The sequence below is a fragment of the Paroedura picta genome, chromosome 8 (assembly GCF_049243985.1).
Source record: "Paroedura picta isolate Pp20150507F chromosome 8, Ppicta_v3.0, whole genome shotgun sequence".
Lineage (NCBI taxonomy): Eukaryota > Metazoa > Chordata > Lepidosauria > Squamata > Gekkonidae > Paroedura > Paroedura picta.
Genome location: NC_135376.1, coordinates 3616772 through 3642594, shown reverse-complemented (window position 1 = coordinate 3642594; position 25823 = coordinate 3616772). Strand labels below are relative to the sequence as shown.

The window sequence follows — 25823 nt, the reverse complement described above, 5'->3', positions numbered from 1 at the left end:
GAATCATAGAATCACAGAACCACAGAATCATAGAATCACAGAACCACAGAATCACAGAATCGTAGAATCATAGAATCACACAGGGGGCCAAAACCCAGGAGGGGCCAACAGGAGATCCCCCCAGTGAGATCAGCACCTTAACAACCAACAAGACTTGTTGGAGCATTTTAATTCTTCAAAAAGATTTAGACTGATCATTTTTTAAGATGTCACTGTTATTAATTGTTGTCGGCCACCCCGAGACTGCTTGGAGAGGATCGGTCTATAAGCTCAGCAGTTACATAGGAACGTAGGTAATGGGGGGGGGGGCGATCTGGATTGGGGGTAAAACTCTACGGTAATATGCTAATTCTACCATAGAGTTTTACCCAACATCCAGAGAGTCGCTCCGGGCGTTCCCAACATTCTTACATCAGTACAGGGTGAAGAAATGGCATCTTTTTTTCAAGGCATCTTTCTGCCCTGTTCCCGGATGGTCCGGTGGACCTCACAACCTTCATGTCAGTATTTATTTACTATTTTTTAATTAGCTTTTTATACCGCCCTCCCTTACGGCTCCCGGCAGTTTACATAGAACGTCACAGGTGGGTGATACACAGAACATAGTCTAAAGTGACATCAGCAATAATGCAACGGTGGTTTTAAATCAACACAATTTCAATAGACTTGATCAACAACAACAATTTGCACTTGAAAGCCAAGCTTTGGGCTGGAGAACAGTTTGTGCAAAGGTACTTTCAGCTGAACACCCAAGTTGTTCTGCAACAGAAGAGCAAGATTTCAGTCCAGTGGCATCTTAGAGACAAACAAGGTTTTCCAAGGTATAAGCCAGGGGTAATCAAACTGCAGCCCTCCAGATGTCCATGGACTACAATTCCCAGAAGCCCCTGCCAGCATTCGCTGGCAGGGGCTCCTGGGAATTGTAGTCCATGGACATCTGGAGGGCCACAGTTTGACTACCCCTGGCATAAGCCTTCAAGAGTCAAAGCGCAGTCTGATGAAGGGAGCTGACACTTTGGGAAATCTGAGAAATCTTATCGGTCATTAAGGGCCCAGGGTTGTGCTGCAAAGGCTGCTCTCCTGATAAAACCCAAGCCGTTTGTTTAATTGCCTCTTTGCCGGAGTGGATTTCCTGGGTTTTATTTCATGGATGATTAAACGGCGCTTCGAGACCGCCTGACCCAAAGCAAATTAAGGTGACTCCGCACTCCGTGCCAGGCACGGTCATCCGGTCATCAGCACCCAGCAAACGGAGGAAACAATGGTGTCTGATGAGGTACAAAAGGGTATCAGCAAGCAAAGCAGGTGGTTTTGTGTTTTTCCTCGCCAGGTAAGGAGCGCTTGTGCTTCGGTCTAATGAGAAGAGCCACACACCTGGGTGGCAAAGCAGACAAATACACAGGGGCAGTATGTTTGGACATTAACAGGGGGGCTGGATTGCCACACAGCCCTGGAGTAGGATAGAGTAGCGGTCCCCAACCTTCTTGTGGTCGGGGACCGCCTCCAAGGGTGGGAGAGAGCCGGCGGCCTGGCTGCCGCAGCTGCACATAAAGACGTGCACGCAGTTGGCGCGCATGCACGTTTTCGCCAGCAGGGGGAGCAAACACGCATGCGCGGCAGCTCCGTGCATGCGCGTTTGCGTCGCTGGAGTGCTGGTGACCACACCTGCCTCTTTCCCCCCCCTCTCGCTGTGGGGGGGGAGGCAGGTGCGGCCGCTGGCAGCCTGGTACTATGGCCTTCATGGCCCAGTACCGGGCCGCGGACCGGGAGTTGAGGACCCCCGGGATAGAGCACAACAAACACATCTGATGTCGGTCTTTAAGTTGCTACTGGAGTCAAATCTTGCATGTTGGAAAGGTCGCTAAAGAAGATGAGAAAAGGAGTCGAAATGAGGATCAGACTCACGGGACAAAGGATGAAACCTTCAGAAAGACTCTAAGGAGAGGAAAACCCAAAAGCTCGGTGCCGGACTCAACAAATCCCAGGCGCCAGGGCGACAGGGTGCCTAGAAATTTCATGGTGGCGCCCGGCGTTTCCATCCCTCATTTATTGTCATTCTCTTTGTGACTCTCGGCAGAAATACAAAAGCTTATTTAGGCAAAGGATGGAGGTCAGCTTTTGTCGTGATGACAACCGGGGTTATTTATACACTACAATGCTTTTGTTATAGCTGCTAAAAAAAATAAAAAAGTTGACAAGCAGCTGTGAAAAGTTGAGGATTAGGGCTTTGTGGCAGCAATAACTAGAAAGTATGGTCATTAAAAGAGAAAACCTCGGAGGCTCGTCACTGGAGCATCCCTTCCAGCTACACAATTCCTTGAATAGCTAACGTCAGTCTAATGAGGCTGGAGAACCTTAGATGCTTCTATATATAATGCAAATGTCTTTGTATCTAAGAGGGTTCTTTGCAGGACTCAATGTGCTGGGACAAGCAAGCATTCTTGTTTAGGGCTGCCCTCTCCAAGTGCCTTACGTCAGGGGTAGTCCATGGAATTGTAGTCCATGGACATCTGGAGGACCACAGGCGGACTACCCCTGCCTTACGTGGTGTCAACTCCAAGGAAGACAGAACAAAGTTAGAGCAGGGGTAGTCAACCTGTTGCGGGCAGGGGCTCCTGGGAATTGTAGTCCATGGACACCTGGAGGACCACAGGCGGACTACCCCTGCCTTACGTGATGTCAACTCCAAGGAAGACAGAACAAAGTTAGAGCAGGGGTAGTCAACCTGTCGCGGGCAGGGGCTCCTGGGAATTGTAGTCCATGGACACCTGGAGGACCACAGGCGGACTACCCCTGCCTTACGTGGTGTCAACTCCAAGGAAGACAGAACAAAGTTAGAGCAGGGGTAGTCAACCTGTCGCGGGCAGGGGCTCCTGGGAATTGTAGTCCATGGACACCTGGAGGACCACAGGCGGACTACCCCTGCCTTACGTGATGTCAACTCCAAGGAAGACAGAACAAAGTTAGAGCAGGGGTAGTCAACCTGTCGCGGGCAGGGGCTCCTGGGAATTGTAGTCCATGGACACCTGGAGGACCACAGGCGGACTACCCCTGCCTTACGTGATGTCAACTCCAAGGAAGACAGAACAAAGTTAGAGCAGGGGTAGTCAACCTGTCGCGGGCAGGGGCTCCTGGGAATTGTAGTCCATGGACACCTGGAGGACCACAGGCGGACTACCCCTGCCTTACGTGGTGTCAACTCCAAGGAAGACAGAACAAAGTTAGAGCAGGGGTAGTCAACCTGTCGCGGGCAGGGGCTCCTGGGAATTGTAGTCCATGGACATCTGGAGGACCACAGGTGGACTACCCCTGCATTACGTGGTGTCAACTCCAAGGAAGACAGAACAAAGTTAGAGCAGGGGTAGTCAACCTGTCGCGGGCAGGGGCTCCTGGGAATTGTAGTCCATGGACACCTGGAGGACCACAGGCGGACTACCCCTGCCTTACGTGGTGTCAACTCCAAGGAAGACAGAACAAAGTTAGAGCAGGGGTAGTCAACCTGTCGCGGGCAGGGGCTCCTGGGAATTGTAGTCCATGGACATCTGGAGGACCACAGGTGGACTACCCCTGCCTTACGTGATGTCAACTCCAAGGAAGACAGAACAAAGTTAGAGCAGGGGTAGTCAACCTGTCGCGGGCAGGGGCTCCTGGGAATTGTAGTCCATGGACACCTGGAGGACCACAGGCGGACTACCCCTGCCTTACGTGGTGTCAACGCCAAGGAAGACAGAACAAAGTTAGAGCAGGGGTAGTCAACCTGTCGCGGGCAGGGGCTCCTGGGAATTGTAGTCCATGGACACCTGGAGGACCACAGGCGGACTACCCCTGCCTTACGTGATGTCAACTCCAAGGAAGACAGAACAAAGTTAGAGCAGGGGTAGTCAACCTGTCGCGGGCAGGGGCTCCTGGGAATTGTAGTCCATGGACACCTGGAGGACCACAGGCGGACTACCCCTGCCTTACGTGATGTCAACTCCAAGGAAGACAGAACAAAGTTAGAGCAGGGGTAGTCAACCTGTCGCGGGCAGGGGCTCCTGGGAATTGTAGTCCATGGACACCTGGAGGACCACAGGCGGACTACCCCTGCCTTACGTGATGTCAACTCCAAGGAAGACAGAACAAAGTTAGAGCAGGGGTAGTCAACCTGTCGCGGGCAGGGGCTCCTGGGAATTGTAGTCCATGGACACCTGGAGGACCACAGGCGGACTACCCCTGCCTTACGTGATGTCAACTCCAAGGAAGACAGAACAAAGTTAGAGCAGGGGTAGTCAACCTGTCGCGGGCAGAGGCTCCTGGGAATTGTAGTCCATGGACATCTGGAGGACCACAGGCGGACTACCCCTGCCTTACGTGGTGTCAACGCCAAGGAAGACAGAACAAAATTAGAGCAGGGGTAGTCAACCTGTCGCGGGCAGAGGCTCCTGGGAATTGTAGTCCATGGACATCTGGAGGACCACAGGCGGACTACCCCTGCCTTACGTGGTGTCAACGCCAAGGAAGACAGAACAAAATTAGAGCAGGGGTAGTCAACCTGTCGCGGGCAGAGGCTCCTGGGAATTGTAGTCCATGGACATCTGGAGGACCACAGGTGGACTACCCCTGCCTTACGTGGTGTCAACTCCAAGGAAGACAGAACAAAGTTAGAGCAGGGGTAGTCAACCTGTCGCGGGCAGGGGCTCCTGGGAATTGTAGTCCATGGACATCTGGAGGACCACAGGCGGACTACCCCTGAGTTAGAGTCCAATGGTGTCATTAAGTACTACGAAGTTTAATTCTGGGCAGAAGCTTTTGTGTGCAGGCATGCTTCTTCCGAATGCCATATGCAGATCGTCACATTGGAAAGCACCGCACCAATTTGAACCTGGGTCTTCGAACTGGGTCTAACCTGCTAAGCGTGACGCCATGTTGTCCCTCGACGTAACACGCACTCGCGGTTGGGGGCAGAGTTTTGGGAGGTTAGGGACCTTTGTGGGGAAGCAATGCCAGGGTCCACCCTACAAAGCAGCCGTTTTTTCCAGCAAAACTGATTTCTGTAGGTGGGGGAAGAGTTTGGATTCTGGAGAATCCCCAGGATTTTCAGATAGGTGGATAGGGAATTGGTTAGAGAACCGCACTCAAAGAGTTATTGCCAATGGTGTTTCATCAGACTGGAGGGAGGTGAGTAGCGGGGGTCCTCAGGGCTCAGGCTGTCACTTGGAGGAGGGCAGGATGCTGTTTCCTGCTGGCTGCAGAGGAAAGGACGCGCAGTAATGGGTTTAAACTACAAGTACAACGATATAGGCTAGATATCAGGAACAAAATTTTCACAGCTGCCTAAGGAGGTGGTGAGCTCCCCCTCAGTGGCAGTCTTCAAGCAAAGGTTGGATACACACTTTTCTTGGATGCTTTAGGATGCTTAGGGCTGATCCTGCGTTGAGCAGGGGGTTGGACTAGATGGCCTGTGTGGCCCCTTCCAACTCTATGATTCTATGATTCTATCACCTCAAATCAGAATCACAGAGTTGGAAGAGACCACAAAAGGCCACCTAGTCCAGCCCCCACCTTCGCGGGGACTTAAAAATCACACTCCTGAGAGACATTCATCCAATTTCCTCCTAAAAACTTCCAATGAAGGAGACTCTGCCACCCTCCGGGGCAGCGTATTCCGTCCACAAACAGCCCTCAACATCAGAAAGTGTTTTCTAAAATTTACGTAGAACCTCCTTTCGAGTAAACTGAACCCACTGTTCCTGGTCCTTGTCTCTGAAGCGACAGCAAACAAGTCGGCCTCCTCTTCAACATGACTACCTTTCATACAGTTCAACACAGCTGTCCTCTCACCCCTGGCCCTCCTCTCCTCCGAGGTACATGTACCCAGCTCCTTCAATCTCACCTCGTAAGGCAGGGGTAGTGAAACTGCGGCCCTCCAGATGTCCATGAACTACAATTCCCATAAACGCGCCGGCAGGGGCTTATGGGAATTGTAGTCCATGGACATCTGGAAGGCCCCAGTTTGACTACCCCTGTCATAAGGCATGGATTCCAACCACTCCACCATCCTGGTAGCCCTTCTCCAAACACCTTCCAACTTTTCAATATCCTTCTTGAACCGCAGCACCTAGAACTGGATACCATATTCCAGATATGGCAGTCCCATTCTCAACCGATCTGCCCCATCACTACACCCAAAACAAATAAAATATTTACTCCCAGTGGACATCGAGGGAGGGGTGCTTCTTTCCACCTCTGCCTTTTGCTCATATGTAATCCCCCCCCCTCCACTTATAAAATTTCCATCTCGGAAACACAGCTGAATTCTCTCTGTGCCATTTCTATGAACATCTGAAGAGCTACTGAAGCTGCTCCCCAGGTCAGGAGGTTTAACTCAAAAACCGTTCAAGCCCATTTATCAAACTCTGCCCATAAAAAGAGCTGGCGTCTCCGTCGGGTTCCGCGCGCCAGATTTCTGCCCCAGAACATCTTTTTTTACAGTAGTTGCGCTCCATTTTCGCAGAAGGTCGCGGCATGGAAAGGTTGACTAAACCCTCGGCCGTAATCAGAATGTTTATGCCAGTTGTGCATGTACGCTATTTCACAACGGACGCAGAATTACATTTAAATCCTCTCCGGAGGAAAAAGAGGAATGCGTTGGCCCCGACAAAACGGCTGTTCACCTTCCAGAGCAAAACTGTCCTTGAGCGTTCCTTGATGCTTGTTCCGTCGCCAGCAGCCTGACGTTCCGGGCCTCCTGTCTCTCCTTCCCTTACCTGTAAGCTAAACTGGGGGCCGGAAGACGTACCCGCAGAGGACCCCAACTGCAATCCCTGGCATCATCGCCAAACTTTTCACATGTCCCCAAAACTCACCTGGAAGGTTTGCAAATTTTTCAAAACTGTTTCGAGAAAGAATAGCACGTAGCCGCTCTGGAAAAATCCTCCCAAGACTCTAAGGCTCCGGAGAAGAGGCCGGTATGGCCAGCCAAGGGTCCAGCTCTGGGGAAAAGTCATGGCGCAGCAGGAACTCAGACGCTGGGCGAGATCCAGGCGACGTTCTCCCACCTACGCTCGCCCGTCATGGGGGAAGCCGTGGTTTTCCATCCCACGAAACCACAAACCTGAACGGCTGGGAGAAGAACTAGAGGGACGCACAGGAAGGTGCCTTATACAGAATTGGACAATTGGTCCATCGAGGTCAATACTGCCTGCTCAGCCTGGCAGCTGCTCTCTAGGACAGGGGTAGTCAAACTGCGGCCCTCCAGATGTCCATGGACTACAATTCCCAGGAGCCCCCTGCCAGCAGGGGGCTCCTGGGAATTGTAGTCCATGGACATCTGGAGGGCTGCAGTTTGACTACCCCTGCTCTAGGATCTCAGGAGGAGATCTTTCTCATCACCTTTACTAGAGACGCCAGGGACTGAACCTGGGACGGTCTGCACACCAAGCAGATGCTCTGCCAGGAGGCCATGGCCCCCAGCCTCAAAAGCAGGCCCCTGGAGCTTCCCCCAGTGCCACGGACTCTTCCCTGCCCCCAGGGACACGGTTTGGGGCCTGCTAATATAGGCCCCCATTTTAAAATTTCTGATAGCTCCATTCTACATGTCCTGGCAAAGTGACAGCAAACACCCCTCCCGAAATCACACGCACCAATTGAAGAGTGTCCCTTCCCCTTCCTCCGTTCCCTTTCACCTGAATTCCAAACTTCCCCAGTATTGGTGTGCATGTGAGTGTTTCAGAGTGGCAAGAAGATGCCCCCCAGCCCAGGCAGGTCTGGCGCACCTTTAGCCCTCCAAAATTAGGCCCCTCCTCCGTTTATTCGTGGAGGTCCTGAGGCAGGCACCGGTTGCCCAGCCTGGCTCTCAATGAGCTCCGTTTCAGAAGTCCTACAGAAATGCACTCACGGCCAACATCTGGAGAGCCCTTCAGTATAAACATCTTCACATCGCAGTAAGTTATCCATAAATTACCCAACCGGCACATTCTTTTCTGTAGCACATAAGGACAAATAACAGTTTGCTGGTAGAACACGCCCACCCCTCCGTTACACTTTTTAAAGCTGACATTTTTTTTAAAAAGAAAGAAAGAACATTTGTACATCTCTAGATCTATCAAACTGGGGAGGCAGGAGGTGTGAATTCCAGGTATCACGCTTGTTTTGATAAGTTTTTATCAGCTTTGGCAATGGAAGGGGAGGAAAAGACAGATTTGGCAGATGGCAATTTACGGTAAATGATTCTTGCAAACTTGAACAAGATTCTACTGTTTTAAATGTGCAATTTGCCAACAGGACATGTGTTCAGAGGAGTTGAGGCCGCAGGAGGTAGAAGTGAAGAAAGCGCTTATTTCTGGCCAGCTGGGCCCTGAAGACTGCTTGCTCTGTGCTTCTTTTAAATAAATGCAAGTTTCTAGCACTCATACCCCCTTCAAGGATCGCTGCCTTGTTGTGGCAAGGGGGCTTGCGTAGTTCAGTGAAGCTATGAGCTATGCCGTGCAGGGCCACCCAAGACGGACAGGTCATAGCTGAGAGCTCTGACAAAAGGTGATCCACTGGAGAAGGAAATGGCAAACCACTCCAGTATCTTTGCCATGAAAACTCTATGGACAGTTCCAATAGGCATAACGATATGACGCTGGAAGATGAGCCCCTCAGGTCGGAAGGTGTCCAATATGCTACTGGGGATGAGCAGACGGCTAGTACGAGTAGCGCCAGAATGAATGAAGCGGCTGGGCCAAAGCCGAAAGGACGCTCAGTTGTGGAAGTAACTGGTGGCGAAAAGACAGTCCGATGCTGTAAAGATTTTTATTCCATAGGAACCTGGAACGTCAGATCCATGAATCAAGGCAAGCTGGACGTGGTTAAACAAGAAATGACAAGACTGAACATCGACATTTTAGGAATCAGTGAACTAAAATGGACAGGAATGGGTGAATTTAATTCAGATGACCATCAGGTATACTACTGTGGACAAGAATCTCGCAGAAGAAATGGAGTAGCCTTCATAATCAATAAGAGAGTAAGAAAAGCAGTCTTGGGATACAATCTCCAAAATGACAGAATGATCTCAGTTCGAATCCAAGGCAAACCATTCAACATCACAGTGATCCAGGTCTACGCCCCAACCACTGCTGCTGAAGAGGATGAAATTGATCAGTTCTATGAAGCCCTACAACACCTTCTAGAAGCAACGCCCAAAAATGATGTGCTTATCATCATGGGGGATTGGAATGCTAAAGTAGGAAGCCAAAAGATAACTGGGATAACAGGCAAGTTTGGCCTTGGAGTACAAAATGAAGCAGGGCACAGGCTGGTAGAATTTTGTCAAGAGAATACAATGGTCATAGCAAACACTCTTTTCCAGCAACCCAAGAGACGACTCTACACATGGACATCACCAGACGGTCAACACAGAAATCAGATTGACTATGTGCTCTGCAGCCAAAGATGGAAAAGTTCTATCCAGTCAATAAAAACAAGACCAGGAGCTGATTGTGGTTCAGATCATGAGCTTCTTGTTGCAAAATTTAGGCTTAAATTGAAGAAAGTAAGGAAAAGCACTAGGCCACTCAGGTATGAACTAAATCATATCCCCGACGAATACACAGTGGAGGTGACAAATAGATTTAAGGAATTAGATCTGATAGACAGAGTGCCTGAAGAACTATGGACGGAGGTTCGCAACATTGTACAAGAGGTAGCAACTAAAACCATCCCAAAGAAAAAGAAATGCAAGAAATCAAAATGGCTGTCTGAGGAAGCTTTACAAATAGCTAAGGAGAGAAGGGAAGTGAAAGGCAAGGGAGAAAGAGAAAGATACACCCAATTGAATGCAGAATTCCAGAGAAAAGCTAGAAGAGATAAGAATGCCTTCTTAAATGAACAGTGCAAACAAATAGAAGAAAACAATAGAATGGGGAGGACCAGAGATCTTTTCAAGAAAATTGGAGATATGAAGAGAACGTTTCATGCAAAGATGGGTATGATAAGGGACCAAAATGGTAGGGACCTCACAGAAGCAGAAGAGATTAAACAAAGGTGGCAAAATTATACAAAAGAACTATACAAGAGCGAGCTTAACATCCCTGATGACCACAATGGGGTAGTTACTGACCTGGAGCCAGACATCCTGGAATGTGAAGTCAAATGGGCCTTAGGAAGTCTGAGCAACAATAAAGCTAGTGGTGGTGACAGCATTCCAGTTGAACTATTCAAAATCTTAAAGGACGATGCAGTAAAAGTGCTACACTCAATATGCCAGCAAATTTGGAAAACTCAACAATGGCCACAGGATTGGAAAAGGTCAGTTTACATTCCAATCCCAAAGAAGGGCAATGCCAAAGAATGTTCAAACTACCGCACCATTGCACTAATTTCTCATGCTAGCAAAGTTATGCTCAAAATCCTACAAGCTAGGCTCCAGCAATATGTGGACCGAGAACTTCCAGAAGTACAGGCAGGATTTCGAAGAGGCAGAGGAACTAGAGATCAAATTGCCAACATACGCTGGATCATGGAGAAAGCTAGGGAGTACCAGAAGAACGTCTACTTCTGCTTCATTGACTATGCAAAAGCCTTTGATTGTGTGGAGCACAACAAATTGTGGCAAGTTCTTAAAGAGATGGGAATACCAGAGCATCTTATTTGTCTCTTGAGAAATTTATATGCAGGTCAAGAAGCAACAGTGAAAACTGAACATGGAATCACTGACTGGTTCAAAATTGAGAAAGGAGTTCGGCAAGGCTGTATACTGTCGCCTTGCCTATTTAACTTGTATGCAGAGCACATCATGAGAAATGCGGGATTAGAGGAGTCACAAATTGGGATCAAGATTGCAGGGAGAAATATCAACAACCTCAGATATGCAGATGATACCACTCTAATGGCAGAAAGTGAAGAGGAACTAAAGAGCCTGTTGATGCGGGTGAAGGAGGAGAGTGCAAAAGTTGGCTTGAAACTCAACATCAAGAAAACAAAGATCATGGCATCCGGCCCTCTCAATTCCTGGCAAATAGAAGGGGAAGAAATGGAGATAGTGACAGATTTTATTTTCCTGGGCTCCAAGATCACTGCAGATGGGGACTGCAGCAAAGAAATTATAAGATGCTTGCTCCTGGGGAGGAAAGCTATGGCAAATCTAGACAGCATCCTAAAAAGCAGAGACATCACCCTGCCAACAAAAGTGCGTTTAGTCAAGGCTATGGTCTTCCCAGTTGCAATGTATGGCTGCGAAAGTTGGACCATAAGGAAGGCCGAGCGTCAAAGAATTGAGGCTTTTGAACTCTGGTGCTGGAGAAGACTCTTGCGAGTCCCTTGGACTGCAAGGCGAACAAACCGGTCAGTCCTAGAGGAGATCAGCCCTGACTGCTCTTTAGAAGGCCAGATCCTGAAGATGAAACTCAAATATTTCGGCCACCTCATGAGAAGGAAGGACTCCCTGGAGAAGAGCCTAATGCTTGGAGCGATCGAGGGCAAAAGAAGAAGGGGACGACAGAGAATGAGGTGGATGGATGGAGTCACTGAAGCAGTAGGTGCAAACTTAAATGGACTCCGGGGAATGGTAGAGGACAGGAAGGCCTGGAGGATCATTGTCCATGGGGTCGCGATGGGTCGGACACGACTTCGCACATAACAACAACAAGCACTCATGAGGGTAAGATAGGATGGGTGGCTATGGGTTTTCCGGGGTGTGTGGCCTTGGTTTAGTCATTTTAGTCCCTGATGCTTCACTAGGAACTGTGACCTTCAGAGGGAAGACAGGGCACGATGGGAATCTATCTGTGCATCATCTTTAATGCCCAGAAAGTGTTCACACGCTCCATACTTGGGCACGAAGAGATTCCCATCTGGTTGTGTCCTCTGTATGAGGATGCCGGCCACAGTTACTGGGGAAACGTCAGGGACTCAAACTACCAGACCCCGGCCACCCAGCCCGGAAAACCCAAAACAACCAGTTGACTCCGGCCATGAAAGTCTTCAACAGTTCATTAAGACAGGACTGACAAGGCATGAAGAAACCTCACAAAGGAGGGGGGGATTAAGAGGAGGAGGAGCTGTTTTTTTTTATATCCCACTTTTCACCACCCAAAGCAGCTTACAAAACCTTTCCTCTGAGAGCACTGTGCCTGGCCCGAGGTCACCCAAGGCTGCCCGTGGAGGAGGAGAGGGGAATCAAACCCTAAATTAAGATCCCGACTAGTCATTTCACGCTGCTATTATCTCGCCCATCTGCTTGTTCTAGAAGGCAGCCAAACAACAAAAGAGAAAAGTTCACTTGGCATAAGAGTTCTCGCCGCCAGGAAAGAAGAATCAAGAACTGCGCACGATGTGCTATTTGGAAACTGGAGAGCACCTGTTTGGCATGTAGAGAGTCCCAGGTTTAATCCCCAGCCGAACAATCACAGAAGCTATCTAGGTTGAAGCAGGCAATCCTGTTCCACTCAAAAGAAGGCAGCTTCACATTTTTATATTCATCCCATGCTCCACCCAGTTCACTCCAGGCCCAGACAACTTAACAAAGGTTTAAATTAAAAAATAAAACTCCCAGCCTTTATCTTCAGGTGGGGAGCCGAGCTGATCTGAAGCGACAGAACTGAGTTTGTGGCTAAAGGCACCATGAAGACTAACAAAGTTTAAATCAGGTATAAGATTCTGTGTGCATGCACGCTTTATTTTTAATTTTTTTTATTTCGGTAGTTTCCTGGAGGCTCAGGGTGGATTACAACATTTTATATACATTGGAACTAGTTTCCCCAGCGCCATATAATTGACTAAAAGGAGGGGTTTTGCGGGGTTGGGCATTTTGGCGCACCTCGGCCGCTTCAGCGATCGCGGAAGCCCAAGGCGGGCAGCGCCGGGGAGGGGAGGGGTGGTGCCGGCGCGCCAGACGGCACCCACACAGAGGCACAACTGGAGATACCAGGCACCAAACCTGGGACTTTCGGCATGCCAAAAGATGCTCTGCCACTGAGCCGCAGCCCCTGCCAAAGGAGACGCACTAATCTTCAGTCTAGATCTGAAATGAGTGCCTTACACTGCAATGGTGAAATGAAAGGTGGTAAGGGCCCAGTGTATCTGAGGGTCCTAACTCCTTATGCCCCCCGTAGAGCTGGTTATAACAAGCTGGTGAGCCCTGGCCCATGAGAAGTGTGCCTGGCCTTGACCAGGACCAGGGCCTTTTCGGCCTTGGCCCCTGCCTGGTGCAGCGAACTCCCAGAAGATCTAAGGGCCCTGACGGAACTCGCATGCAGTTCCGCAGGGCCTGTATGAAGGAGCTCTAAGTACCAACTTCTGACACTAACCCTGAGAAATACGCCCATCGCAGGGGCTCTGCGGTAGAGGGGAATGGTCCATGAGCGGCGGACTATAAATATGATTAATAAAACAATCCAGTTCTCAACTTCCCACTTTATTCATCGCTCCCCCCCCCCAGGAGTTGGAGTGTACGCTACTCCCCTATCCTTTCCTCTTCACCTCTTTGATAATTAGGGGAGGGATGGGATTTTTAGCCGTCATGTTAGTAGATGGATGTTTTAATGGGAATTTTAATGGGGTTAGTTGTTGTGACCCGCCTCGAGCCTGTTGGGAGAGGCGGGAAATAAATAAATATAATAATAATAATAATAATAATAATAATAATAATAATAATAATAATAATAATAATAATAATAATAATAATAATAATAATAATAATAATAATAATAATAATTGTATACGGCACTAGTCAGACCACACCTGGAGTACTGTGTGCAGTTCTGGAGGCCTCACTTCAAGAAGGACGTCGATAAAATTGAAAGGGTACAGAGGAGAGCAATGAAGATGATCTGGGGCCAAGGGACCAAGCCCTATGAAGATAGGTTGAGGGACTTGGGAATGTTCAGCCTGGAGAAAAGGAGGTTGAGAGGGGACATGATAGCCCTCTTTAAGTATTTGAAAGGTTGTCACTTGGAGGAGGGCAGGATGCTGTTTCTGTTGGCTGCAGAGGAGAGGACACGCAGTAATGGGTTTAAACTTCAAGTACAACGATATAGGCTAGATATCAGGAAAAGGTTTTTCACAGTCAGAGTAGTTCAGCAGTGGAATAGGCTGCCTAAGGAGGTGGTGAGCTCCCCCTCACTGGCAGTCTTCAAGCAAAGGTTGGAGACACACTTTTCTTGGATGCTTTAGGATGCTTAGGGCTGATCCTGCGTTGAGCAGGGGGTTGGACTAGATGGCCTGTATGGCCCCTTCCAACTCTATGATTCTATGATTCTATAATAATAATAATATTCATTTCTCTGAGGCCCACATCTATTGGGGGTGGGGGGAGACACAACCAAAAGTGGTTAACCAAAATCAGATGGCCTGGCAAGATTCAGGGCTTACTGAAGCCACTTAGGGTTCAGGGGAAATTAACAGCTTCTACAGGACACACACACACACACACAACCGTGTGAGAACCGGTCTTTGGCCAACTGCATTTCACGTGATGGGAAGGGCCGGTGAAGGCAGTGGCTAAAACTGACTCCAAGGTTAAGTGATGCGGTGGAAAAGGAGTCGCTCCAGGCAAGCCAAGGCCCCTTCGGAGATAAGGTGGAAACAATAAGAAACGTGGAAGGACTGTGCAGCAATTACCCAAAGCAATGTTTGCCCAAGGACCAGAGGCCCAGAGGAAATGACTGCAAAAGAAAGCACGACCTAGCCCTGACAAAGCTCACTTCCGCGGTCCCTGCCTTTCCTTTTTTAACAGTTCACAGCTCACACCACACCTTTAAAACAACGGGATCAGACACACTTTCCCATCTCAGGCTTCCACAGCTCGGACCCAGGCAGAGGTCACCCTACGCCCCGCCCAACAGAGATGCTGCTTTTGACGGGGAATGTGGGAAAGAGCAAGAGTCCAGCAGCGGCAGCTAGAGAGCCAGTTTGGTGTAGTGGTTAGGAGTGCGGACTTCTACTCTGGCATGCCAGGTTCGATTCTGTGCTAACCCACATGCAACCAGCTGGGTGACCTTGGGCTCGCCACGGCACTGATAAAACTGTTCTGACTGGGCAGTGATATCAGGGCTCTCTCAGCCTCACCCACCTCACAGGGTGTCTGTTGTGGGGAGAGGAAGGCAACTGTAAGCCGCTTTGAGCCTCCTTTGGGTAGGGAAAAGCGGCATATAAGAACCAACTCTTCTTCTTCTTCTTCTTCAGTAATCTCAGGGCTCTCTCAGCCTCACCCACCTCACAGGGTGTCTGTTGTGGAGAGAGGAAAGGGAAGGCGACTCTTTTCCTTACTAACAACACTTTCCTGATTTATTGTGAGAGGTCTCTTTAAGGGCGAAATCCCTGTATACCTAGGGGGTAAATCCCAGTTGCCCCTCTCACTCTGTCTCTTTCAATCTAATTCCCTCAACCAGTTAGGAGACCACCTTCGTAACAACTTCATGGAGGAGTGCGCCTGCTGAGATTAAACAGGTCCCCCAACATGAATATCATTTTGCAAAATGACACACTTAAGGAGGCAATCAGTGGAGGTGGGGTTGGGAATGGGGGGAAGAGGTGGGGGTTGATTTTCTCCGGCAGGCTATCGTTGGTTTTTACCTGCCGGTTCACCGATAGTGGTGGGAAATAGATCGACATAATAAATAAATAAATAAATATATATATGGCGAACAGAAATCTTCATAAGGGCATTTTATGAGATTAGAGCCATAGTAAAATGGAATCGTTCAGGAAAACGCTTAATGTCACACAATTGCACGCTATTGCAATGTTTATTGTGTGTATCACCTACCTTTTCACTTCCACGTCACCTGTCTTTGAAATCTGCTTCCTGCATTACGGTTATGTCAGATTTTTGTTTGCATTATTTTTGTTGTTGTTTGCATTAGGCTGTTTTTGTGCGCATTAAGCAGATTTTTGTCTGTACTCCCAGGTCCTATTGCATCGTTTAATGGATATTTTATGGTGTTCAATTCAATCTACTTTGCATGTTCCGTACACTGCTTTGAGGATCAATGCAAAAGGCAAGCCATAAACCACGTAAAGAAATAAATGTAGCTTGGGTCAGTGGTAAAGCATCTCTTTGGCATGTAGAAAGTCCCGGATTCAATCCCTGATGTCTCCAGTTAAGAATTCCCAACCAAGGTTCTGGAGAGCCATGGGGCTACGCGAGGGCACCCCGGGGGTGATGCCATCTTTACAAGATGTTCTGATAGCCGTTGGCATCACTGGACATCACTGAAGCTGGAAAACGGCTGGATCAGGTATCAGGAGATGCAAAAGACCTCAGTCCCAGACCCCGGAGAGCTGCTGCCAGCCTGAGCGAACAATACCGCCTTTGGTGGATCTGCTGGTTCAATATAAGGCAGTTTTCAAATTGCTGCTTTTTTTCAGGGGACTTCCTCCTTGGGCACGGGCAGTCAACCAAAACATAAAGATTTCCTGGAGCAGAGGAAGTCAATCTCGTCATAACCGCTGAATCATGTGTAAAATCAGTTTACCACCTGCCCCGCCCCCAAGAGTTGTCCGGGAAAAAAACAAACTCATCATGACTTCTCCAACATAAAGGAGGGTTGTACAACCTGGGCCCTAATCTTAACCAAATATGCTGAGGACTGTGGGACAAGAAAGGTTATCATTTGGCAGTCAGTAGCAATACAACAAGGGGTTGGTAGCTAATCCCCCGCCCTGCCCTCTCTCCACCTATGAGTCATGTTTGGCAAAATCTGTTTCCACGTATCGGAAGAAGTAAGCGTGCACATGAAAGGTGATACCCAGAATTAATCTTTGTTCACCTTAAAGGTGTCCCCAGACTCAAACTTTGTTCTGTTGCTTTAAGACCAACAAAGTGTGTGTGTGTGTGTGTGTGTGTGTGTGTGTGTGTGTGAGCATGTGTGTGTACATACATACATACATACATACATACATACATACATACATACATACATACATACATACATACATACATACATACATACATACATACATACATACATACATACATACATATATCGCAGATCTTGTGACCAGGTATATTGGAAAACTGCTGAGATGTTGAGGTTTTAATGTGTTGAGATTTTAATATTCGGACATATTTATGGGTTTAAGGTTTTAATACTATGAGCCATATGAGAGGAGGGTATATAAATCCAATCAAATTATTATTCGAAAGTAGAACAGCACAGTCAGGCTTCCAAGTCCGTTCAGAAATCTGGCCCAACAGCCTCCCACAGGCTGAAGTGGCTCGGCCGAGTCCAGGGGTCCCCCAACATGGTGCCCACTGCAACGTTTCCAGGTGGTCACTGAGGGCTTTTAGAAAGTGGGTGGGACTCGGGGGGGGGGGCTTTAGATAGCCTGTGTAGATCAAAAGGCCTCCTGTTATAGGAACACAGATCTTTTGTTGTTGTTGTTGTTGTTGTATTATTATTAGATTTATTTCCTGCCTCTCCCGATAGGCTCGAGGCGGGACACAACAACTAATCCCATTAAAATTCCCATTAAAATATCAATCTACTAACATACTAACTGCCTGAAATGCTGAAGAGTGACTATGAGAGCTGGCTTTCTCAACCAGGGTTTCGTGAAACCTTGGGGTTTCTTGACGGCCCTGGGTTTCCAAAAGGGGTGGGAGTTAATTTTCAATATTTTGCATAGTCGTGTCGACCCGTTTCCCCTCTTCCCAAAATGGCCAGTGATGAGCCTGGAGGCGGGAGGGGGAGGGGCCCCAGGTGGGCGTGTCCACAGCTCTGCTTCCCAAATACAGGCTACATGATCACTCCACTTCTGGGGCTTCTCAGAACCTGAAGAATGTTTCAGGGGGTTCTCAATGGTAAAATGATGAGAAAAACTATTATTATTATTATTATTATTATTATTATTATTATTAGCATTAGCATTAGCATTAGCATTAGCATTAGCATTAGCATTAGCATTAGCATTAGCATTCATTTGTTCATTCATTTGATTTGTATGACCGCCGCTCTCGGCGGTTCACAATAATTCACTACAAATCCAGTACATTAAAACCATTAAAATTCCCCATTCAAACCCCATAAACAATGACTCAGTCATAATGATGGTGATTAATAACCATTCCCCACACAGGCCCACTGGATGAACAGAAGGGAGCGGATGGATAATTGGGCATGGGTGGAACAATCTGGGGAACCAGGCCAGTCTAACAGTGGCCTCTCCCCCTGGGGAGAAGGGCCCGATCTTAGCCCCCGGGCCACCACCTGACCTCAGACAAATGCCTGGCAGAAGAGCTCCCTTTTGCAGGGCCTGCAGAAGAGCTCCGACAGGACCTGCAGCTCTTCAGGGAGCTCATTCCACCAGGTAGGGGCCAGGACCGAAAAGGCCCTGGCCCTTGCATTAGAGTAATAAGTTCAGGGGGGTGTACGGACGGATAGACATTAACTTTTTGATCTTCAGATTTTTAGACTTCATTTTTTTGCTCAGATTTAAGAGCCCTGTCTGCTGCTCTGGAGGATGTCCCAAGAAAAGAGAGTGAAGAAACTCTGGCACAGTTACAGGAGGCTTTCTCAACCAGGGTTTCTTGAAAACCTGGGGTTTTGCAACGGTCCTGAAAGGGTTTCTCCGGCTACGTGGGAGAAAATAAAATTTTAATTAATTGGGTAATATGACCATATACAGTCATGTCAAACACACACAAACGCAAAATTGGGCCTGGAGGGGCAGGAAGCTCTAGATTTGGGCTGGACGAAGAAGCACCCAACACTTGTCTAGATTGCTGACATCACTTCCAGGGTTTCTTGAAACCCGAACAATGATTCAGGGGTTTCTCAACAGTAAAAAAAGTTGAGAAAGTTGAGAAAAAGTTGAGAAAAGCTGTGTTACAGATTCCAAGGTGCCTGCCAAAACGGCAAAAGCTTTCAACTAAAGCCGAGGCCAGAGGGCAGCAAAAGACCACGTTGGACCAAAACTGGCTGGCCTCATCAAACGGCATGAAGTGACCATGTGAAGACAAGCTGTCAGCTAGTTCTCTGGAACAGGAATAAAAACGGGGGTGGGAAGAAAAACTACCAACACCAACACCCTAATCCCATACATGCACACTAAGAGAGGACAGTCAGGGGACAGAATCACAGAATCATAGAGTTGGAAGGGACCTCCTGGGTCATCTAGTCCAACCCCCTACACTAGGCAGGACACTCACAACCCTCTCGCTCACCCACTGTAACCTTGTCAGCTCTCAGAAGCTAAGCGGGATCAGTCCTGGTTAGAGTTTAGATGGGAGACCACCCAAAAAGTCCAGGGTCACTACAAGGAGGCAGGCAAGGGCAAACCACCACTGACCCTATTCTGCCTTGAAAACCCAACAGGTCACCATACCTCAGCTGCAACTTGATGGTTCTTTCCACCCCCACCTCAGAGAGCTTCACCATCACTGACCCAAACACAAAAGCCACCTCATTTCAACACCGATGAAGCTTGGGAGGGGATTCTTGCTGCACATGGGTGCGGTTCTGGATGACCCCAAGTCCATCCTTTTGGCCCTGCTAAATCCCCCCCAGCGGCACAGTGTGAGAAATAGTTTCCGCTAAATCCCGGAAAGGTTTTGCAATAAGTCACCTTCGCTCTTTTCCATACTGAGCAAGCAGCTGAGGCTCTGTACATGAACACTCCCCTTCCGCACAGGAGGGAGGGCTCCTCTCGGCCGCAAGAGATGCCCGCCATTCTCCTTGAAGCCTCGGGAATGTCAGTCCCACCACTCCTTGCGCGTGTGTTTGATTGTGTCCAAGAACAAGCACCACAAGGTCAGATAAAGCCCTTCCTTCTTAAAAAGGCCTGGAATATTTCAATCTCCTTTATAATAATAGTAACATAATATATTTTTATTTGTGGCCTGCCCTTCCCGAATCTCAGGGTGGGTAATATCGGTTATCAATAAAATGCACATACAATTCAAAACTTCAAAACAATCAATCTACACAATCAGCCCAGCTAAAACACCCAGATGGGGTGGTCTCTAGGAGGGAGCCGATCTTCCAATTCCTCCTTCTCTTCCTAGCGGTGAGGTCAGCTGTCCGGCGGGAGTTATTGTGGGCCTCGACCATAAGCCCAGTGCAGGGGTAGTCAAACTGCGGCCCTCCAGATGTCCGTGGACTACAATTCCCAGGAGCAAATGCTGGCAGGGGCTCCTGGGAATTGTAGTCCACGGACATCTGGAGGGCCGCAGTTTGACTACCCCTGGCCCAGTGGAACAGCTCCGTCTTGCAGGCCGAACAGCTGATTGAGGTCCCGCAGGGGCCTGATCTCCCTGGGGAGCTTGTTCTATCAGGCAGGGGCCAGAGCTGAAAAGGCCCTGGCCCTGGTCAAGACACCTCTTTCTGGCAGGGGAACCTGAGCAGATCCTGATCTGAAGATCATAACACACTTGGGGGCTTATAAGGAAAAAGGTGGTCCTGCAGGTACGCTGGTCCAAGACCGTTTAAGGCTTTGAAGGTTAATACAAGAGCCTCAAACCTGATTCGGTCTCCAATCTGGAGCCAATAAAGCTGAGCAAGCGTGTGCTTTCCACTGAGTCCCCGTCAGGGAACTTTGTTTGGGATACTGGCTGTTACACTAGCATGCATATATTATGCCTGACCTAGATAGCCAAATCTCATCAGATCTCAGAAACTAAGGCAGGTCAGCCTTTTGTGACAGCGACATTATTTACAGAATCATAGAGCTGGAAGTGACCATAAAGGCCATCTAGTCCCACCCCCTGCTCAGGGCAGGATCAGCCTGAAGCATCCAGGAGAAGGATCTGTCCAGCCACTGCTTGAAGACCGCCAGTGAGGGGGAGCTCCCCACCCCCTTAGGCAGCCCCTTCCACGGCTGAACTGGACTCCTAGAATCCTAAAGTGGGAAGGGGCCATAAGGACCATCTAGTCCCACCCCCTGCTCAGTGCAGGATCAGCCTGAAGCATCCAGGAGAAGGATCTGTCCAGCCGCTGCTTGAAGACAGCCAGTGAGGGGGAGCTCCCCACCTCCTCAGGCAGCCCATTCCACGGCTGAACTAGACTCCTAGAATCCTAAAGTGGGAAGGGGCCATAAGGACCATCTAGTCCCACCCCCTGCTCAGTGCAGGATCAGCCTCCAGCATCCAGGAGAAGGATCTGTCCAGCCGCTGCTTGAAGATGGCCAGTGAGGGGGAGCTCCCCACCTCCTTAGGCAGCCCATTCCTCTGCTGAAGTACTTTGACTGTGCAAAATGTTTACCTGATACCTTACCAGTACCATTCTACGTGTAGTTTAAACCCATCACTGCGGGTCCTCTCCTCTGCTGCCAACAGGAAGCGCTCCCTGCACTCCTCCACTGTTTGCCTGTCTAGCAATGCCCTCCCAAATAATTCAATTGCGAGTTTTTCACTTCACAAACAACTCATTTAATAGGCATCCTAAAAACACACACCCACAAGCAAATGCCATGTGGGAGAACCTTAATGCAGGATCTCGGATTGGGATAACAGGTGCCCTAATCTTCTCCTGTAAGGGACAGGCTGCAAATCCTCTATTTGCTGAAATTATAAAACAGGCCATCTCAATCCTTCTAATGAGCAAAAAAAAAAAAACCCAAACACACAATTCTGAGAAAAATTAGTTCCACCAGAATCCAAGCTGCAGACAGGCCCAGAAGAATAGCTGTTACGTAAGACGCTGGATCAACAACGATCCAGTGTTAACGCACCCTGTTTAGAAACGGCCTTGGAAAGGACGGCTTGAGATTTTTTGAAAACGCCATTGCTTCAAGAGGAGCTGGCTGTCAACTAACATAATCGGAGGCGCTTAACATCCATGGCAAGCGGGTGGGGGGAAACCGTAACGGCAGATTGAGGAGGTTGGCTTCCTCCTGCTTTTCAGATCGGTTACGCCCATCTGCGCTTCCCTTCATCCCACCGGAAAAATAAGTCAGGATCCAATTCTCCCTGAAAGGCCCGCTGAGGCCAGTTTACCCACTAAGGAATTAACACTGTGACACGTGAGGACATTTAGAAATGCGAATCAGCCTCCCCACTCAGATTTATTAATTACCTTATGCTGGGTTGCTAACTTCAGGATGAGATTTAAGAAGACTAGAGGTTCGGACAGCAAAACACAGGAAATTATGGTCTGGGAGGAAAGGGGCTCTAAGGACATAAGAGGATCCCTACTGGATCCCTACAAGGTCAGCATCCTGCCTCACACTGTGGCCAACCAGATCTTCTGGAGATCCACCTAAAGGGCACAGAGGCTGAGGCCTTCATAGGGAACTAAGAAGAGCCCTGCTGGATCAAGCCAAGGATCCATCTAGTCCAGCATTCTGCCTCACACAGTGGCCAACCAATTCCCCTGGTGGACTAACAACAGGGCATGCAGACCTAGGCCTTCATTAGAAATCAAGAAGAACCCTACTGGGTCAGACTAGTGGTCCATCCAGTCCAGCATCCTATCTCATATAGCATTAAATCAGTTCCTCTGGAGAGCCAACAACAGAGCAAACAGACTGAGGCCTTCATAAGAACCTCAGAAGAGCCCTGCTGGGTCAGACCAGTGGGGGTTCATCTAGTCCAGCCTCCCGTCTCACACAGTGGCCAGCCAGTTCCCCTTAAAGATTAACACCACTTATTCCAGCTTTGCTGATTCAGAGCTCCAGATCTTGCATCTGAGCCACAAAAGCTTAGACCAGGAGTGGGCAAACTGTGGCCCTCCAGATGTCCATGGACTACAATTCCCATGAGCCCCTGCCATTTACTGGCAGGGGCTCATGGGAATAGTAGTCCATGGACATCTGGAGGGCCACAGTTTGCCCACCCCTGGATTAGACTGTTACAAATGGTCTTGAACAGGGGTAGTCAACCTGTGGTCCTCCAGATGTCCATGGACTACAATTCTCATGGGAATTGTAGTCCATGGACATCTGGAGGACCACAGGTTGACTACCCCTAGTCTTGAAGACACCCATGGGACCACGGCTCTCCCCCATAACATTATAGCACCACCACTACAAGAGGCCAAATGGGGTACTGCAATTTCCAGTCCAAGAGGATGACTAGCGAAAAAGAGGTGGCGCACAGCCTTGTAGGACTGTTGCTTCCGGCTTGGATTTTCGGGCTGAGCGACTGCTGAACTGCTCCGCAGACCACAGGGAGCCCACTGTGGGTCTGTTCTGAGCCTCCAGCTTCCTCAACGGCCTCCAGTCTGGATCGCAGGCCTACCTACCACACTTTTCACAAGGTACTTCCTGTGAACTGCGACGTGTATTCTTTTTTCAACCATGAGGAACTTCAATAGGAAAAGTTAAAAGATGCTCCTTTCGGGCCCAGGGCCTGTTGAGCCTCCCATCCCCCCCTCCGAAAAAAGATCAAAGCACTGACCTTCCACTGGTCCTTTGGAAGCAGCTTCACCACCACAATGTCCCCATTCAGAGCTCTGTTGCGAGCCACAACGCCATCAATGAAGACATCCCGGATGCTGTCCTAGAGAGGAAGACCAAAACAAAATAAAGAAACAGCCCTTGGCCAGAGGGAAAGGCTTTCGGAACGGACGCGAGCTCGCTTGAAGAGGCATCGTGGGGCACGGCCCCAGGACAGAAACTCCCGGGCCATGAATGCCCTTTTCAGAGGCCGACACCTAAAGGGGAAAGGAAGCGTCCAATCTTGGGCAAGTTCCTGAGGGGAGGAGGGCTTTAGACACACAAGTGAAAACCTTTTAAAAAGAAATCTGATGCCCTTTGATCTGCAGCTAAAGGTCTCTTAAGGATACATAAGAGAGAAGAACGTCAACTACTGCGAGAGGAAGGAGGCGTGTCTGCTTTGCCTTGACTGAACATGCTTCTCCTGGGGGATGGCCACCCCAATTGTTTGGTCCTAAAAAGTGGATATTTAGCTGGATAAAAGCCACTGGAAGACTAACATATTAATAGAAGCCATGCTGGATCAGGCCAATGATCCAACACTCTGGGTCACACTGTGGCCAAAACCCAGGTGCCATCAGGAAGTCCACCAGCCATATCGGACCAGGCTACTGGCCTATCCAGTCCAACGCTGTGACACACAGTGGTTGAGACTCAGGTGCCATCAGGGCCAGGACTCCAGAAGCCCACCCACTGCTGCCCTCCAAGTACCAAAAATACAGAAGAACATCAGAGAAGCCATGTTGAATCAGGCCAGTGGCCCAACCAGTCCAACACTCTGTGCCACACAGTGGCCAAAACCCAGATGCCATGAATGCCCTTACGATAGATAGTTCTATAAGCCAACACTCAACATTTGGAAGCTGCCGGCTTACAGAGACAGCCTTTGTTCTCCTGCTAAGCAAAATGGCAACATCCTCTTCTCCAGTCACACTGACCCGGTGCCCCACTTGATATAACGGCCTGCCCTTCAACTCGTATGGGGGTCCCAACTAGCACGGGGAACCGCTCCATTCTTCACTGGTCCCTTTCACTCCCATCCCTTCCTTCTTGTTCAATCAGGCTGGCTTCTGGATCCCACTCAAGCATGCAGGGACAACCCCCCCTCCCCAACTACCCCGGCTTTCTTTTCGTTTACTATTTCCTGCCTCGTGCTCCAAGCTGTCATTCTCCCTTCACCTACAGCTGTTCCCAAGCTGCCCAACTGCAAGCAGCCCTGGACCAGAAAGGTCCCACGTTTCCACCACTGGAGCAGAGGACATGTCCCCGGTGGCCTCCTGCTGAAGCCGGCAAGGTTACGTGGCTGCCAAGAATCCCAAGCCGTTTGGGGGGCATGAAATCCAGGAAGCAGTAGGGAACGGACAAGATACACGAGCTTGGAGGAGAAAGCTAGCATCCCAGAGAGAAAACGGATCTCGGGCCAAAGGGACAGCGGGCCAGGCCCGTCAAGGGAATGAGGCAGGCTGGACACATGCTGAAAAGGAGAACCATCAGCAGAATGGCCGTCCCTCGAAAAAACCAAAACTGGAACCCGTCCTCATCCATTTCACAGAGCAGCAGGGGATCTTTCCAGCAGTTCCTTCTGTTAAATCTCAATTTCAGCCATACCAAAAGGAAAAAAAAGAGAGAGAGTTAGCAGCCAGGGCCCCCAGGAAACCAAGACCCAGAAAAGAGACAGTTGACCATCACAGGTAACAAGCAGCTATCCGGGAGATGAGAAAGGGAGTTGGTCACAGCGATCTCAAAAGCAGTGGTCCAAGGGGCAAGAGGTGAGATGCTCCCAGCTGGCGACAAGAAAATGAACCACAAAGCCACGTAAAAGCAAATAAATTCCACATGAGCAATATATAATGCAACAATTCAGGTCAAAATCCTTAAAAGCCACTGTAATTGTGTCTCGACCCCAGAAAACAAACAGAAAATCTCATGGCTAACTAACAAAATTGCAGCCCTAGCTTTAAAGCAATAAAGGGATAAATACGTAGGAGGATAAGAAAAGAAAGCCCATAGTATCAAGGCCGCACGAAATTCAATTAGTATAGGGTGAAGCATGATTATGTAAAATTCAAGTAAAATTAAATACAGAGACCATTCAGTAAGCAAGGCTAATTAACACTCTAATGGGTAGAGAGACCTGGGTTTTGTTAACATCCTTAACACCTGTAATAAATCATCAGTCCAAGTCATGAGAAACCTCATAATTTATCCCCGGATCGGCGCTTCCACCAGCAACCTTTGAACAAAGGAGAGCAGGTGGGATGGAATGGAACAAACCAGACGCCTGGGCAAGAACACCGTCACCTGAATTTGCATGATGCATTCGGACACGATGAGCCGGACCACTGGTCCCAGACTGGAAGCAGCTAGCAAAGGCTTTCACATCCCCTGCTACCTGGTCCCTTTAACTAGGGGTGGTGGGGAGTGAACCTGAGACCTTCTGCAGGCCAAGAGGAAGCTCTGCCAATGAGCCACACCCCCTCTCCATT

At 49.0% G+C, this 25823-nt stretch overlaps 1 protein-coding gene across 3 annotated transcripts in view; it reads right to left on the bottom strand.

Moving 5' to 3' along the window:
- LOC143842841 (DIS3-like exonuclease 2) overlaps positions 1–25823 on the bottom strand; it is a 228492-nt gene that overhangs the window by 153416 nt on the left and 49253 nt on the right. For all 3 annotated transcript variants that reach the window (XR_013233376.1, XR_013233375.1, XM_077348100.1), the window contains one exon: positions 23300–23401. Coding sequence is in view for 1 of the 3 variants with exons in the window: in XM_077348100.1 (XP_077204215.1) it covers positions 23300–23401 (102 nt within the window). In the remaining 2 variants the exon portion in view is untranslated. The remainder of the gene's footprint in view (positions 1–23299; positions 23402–25823) is intronic.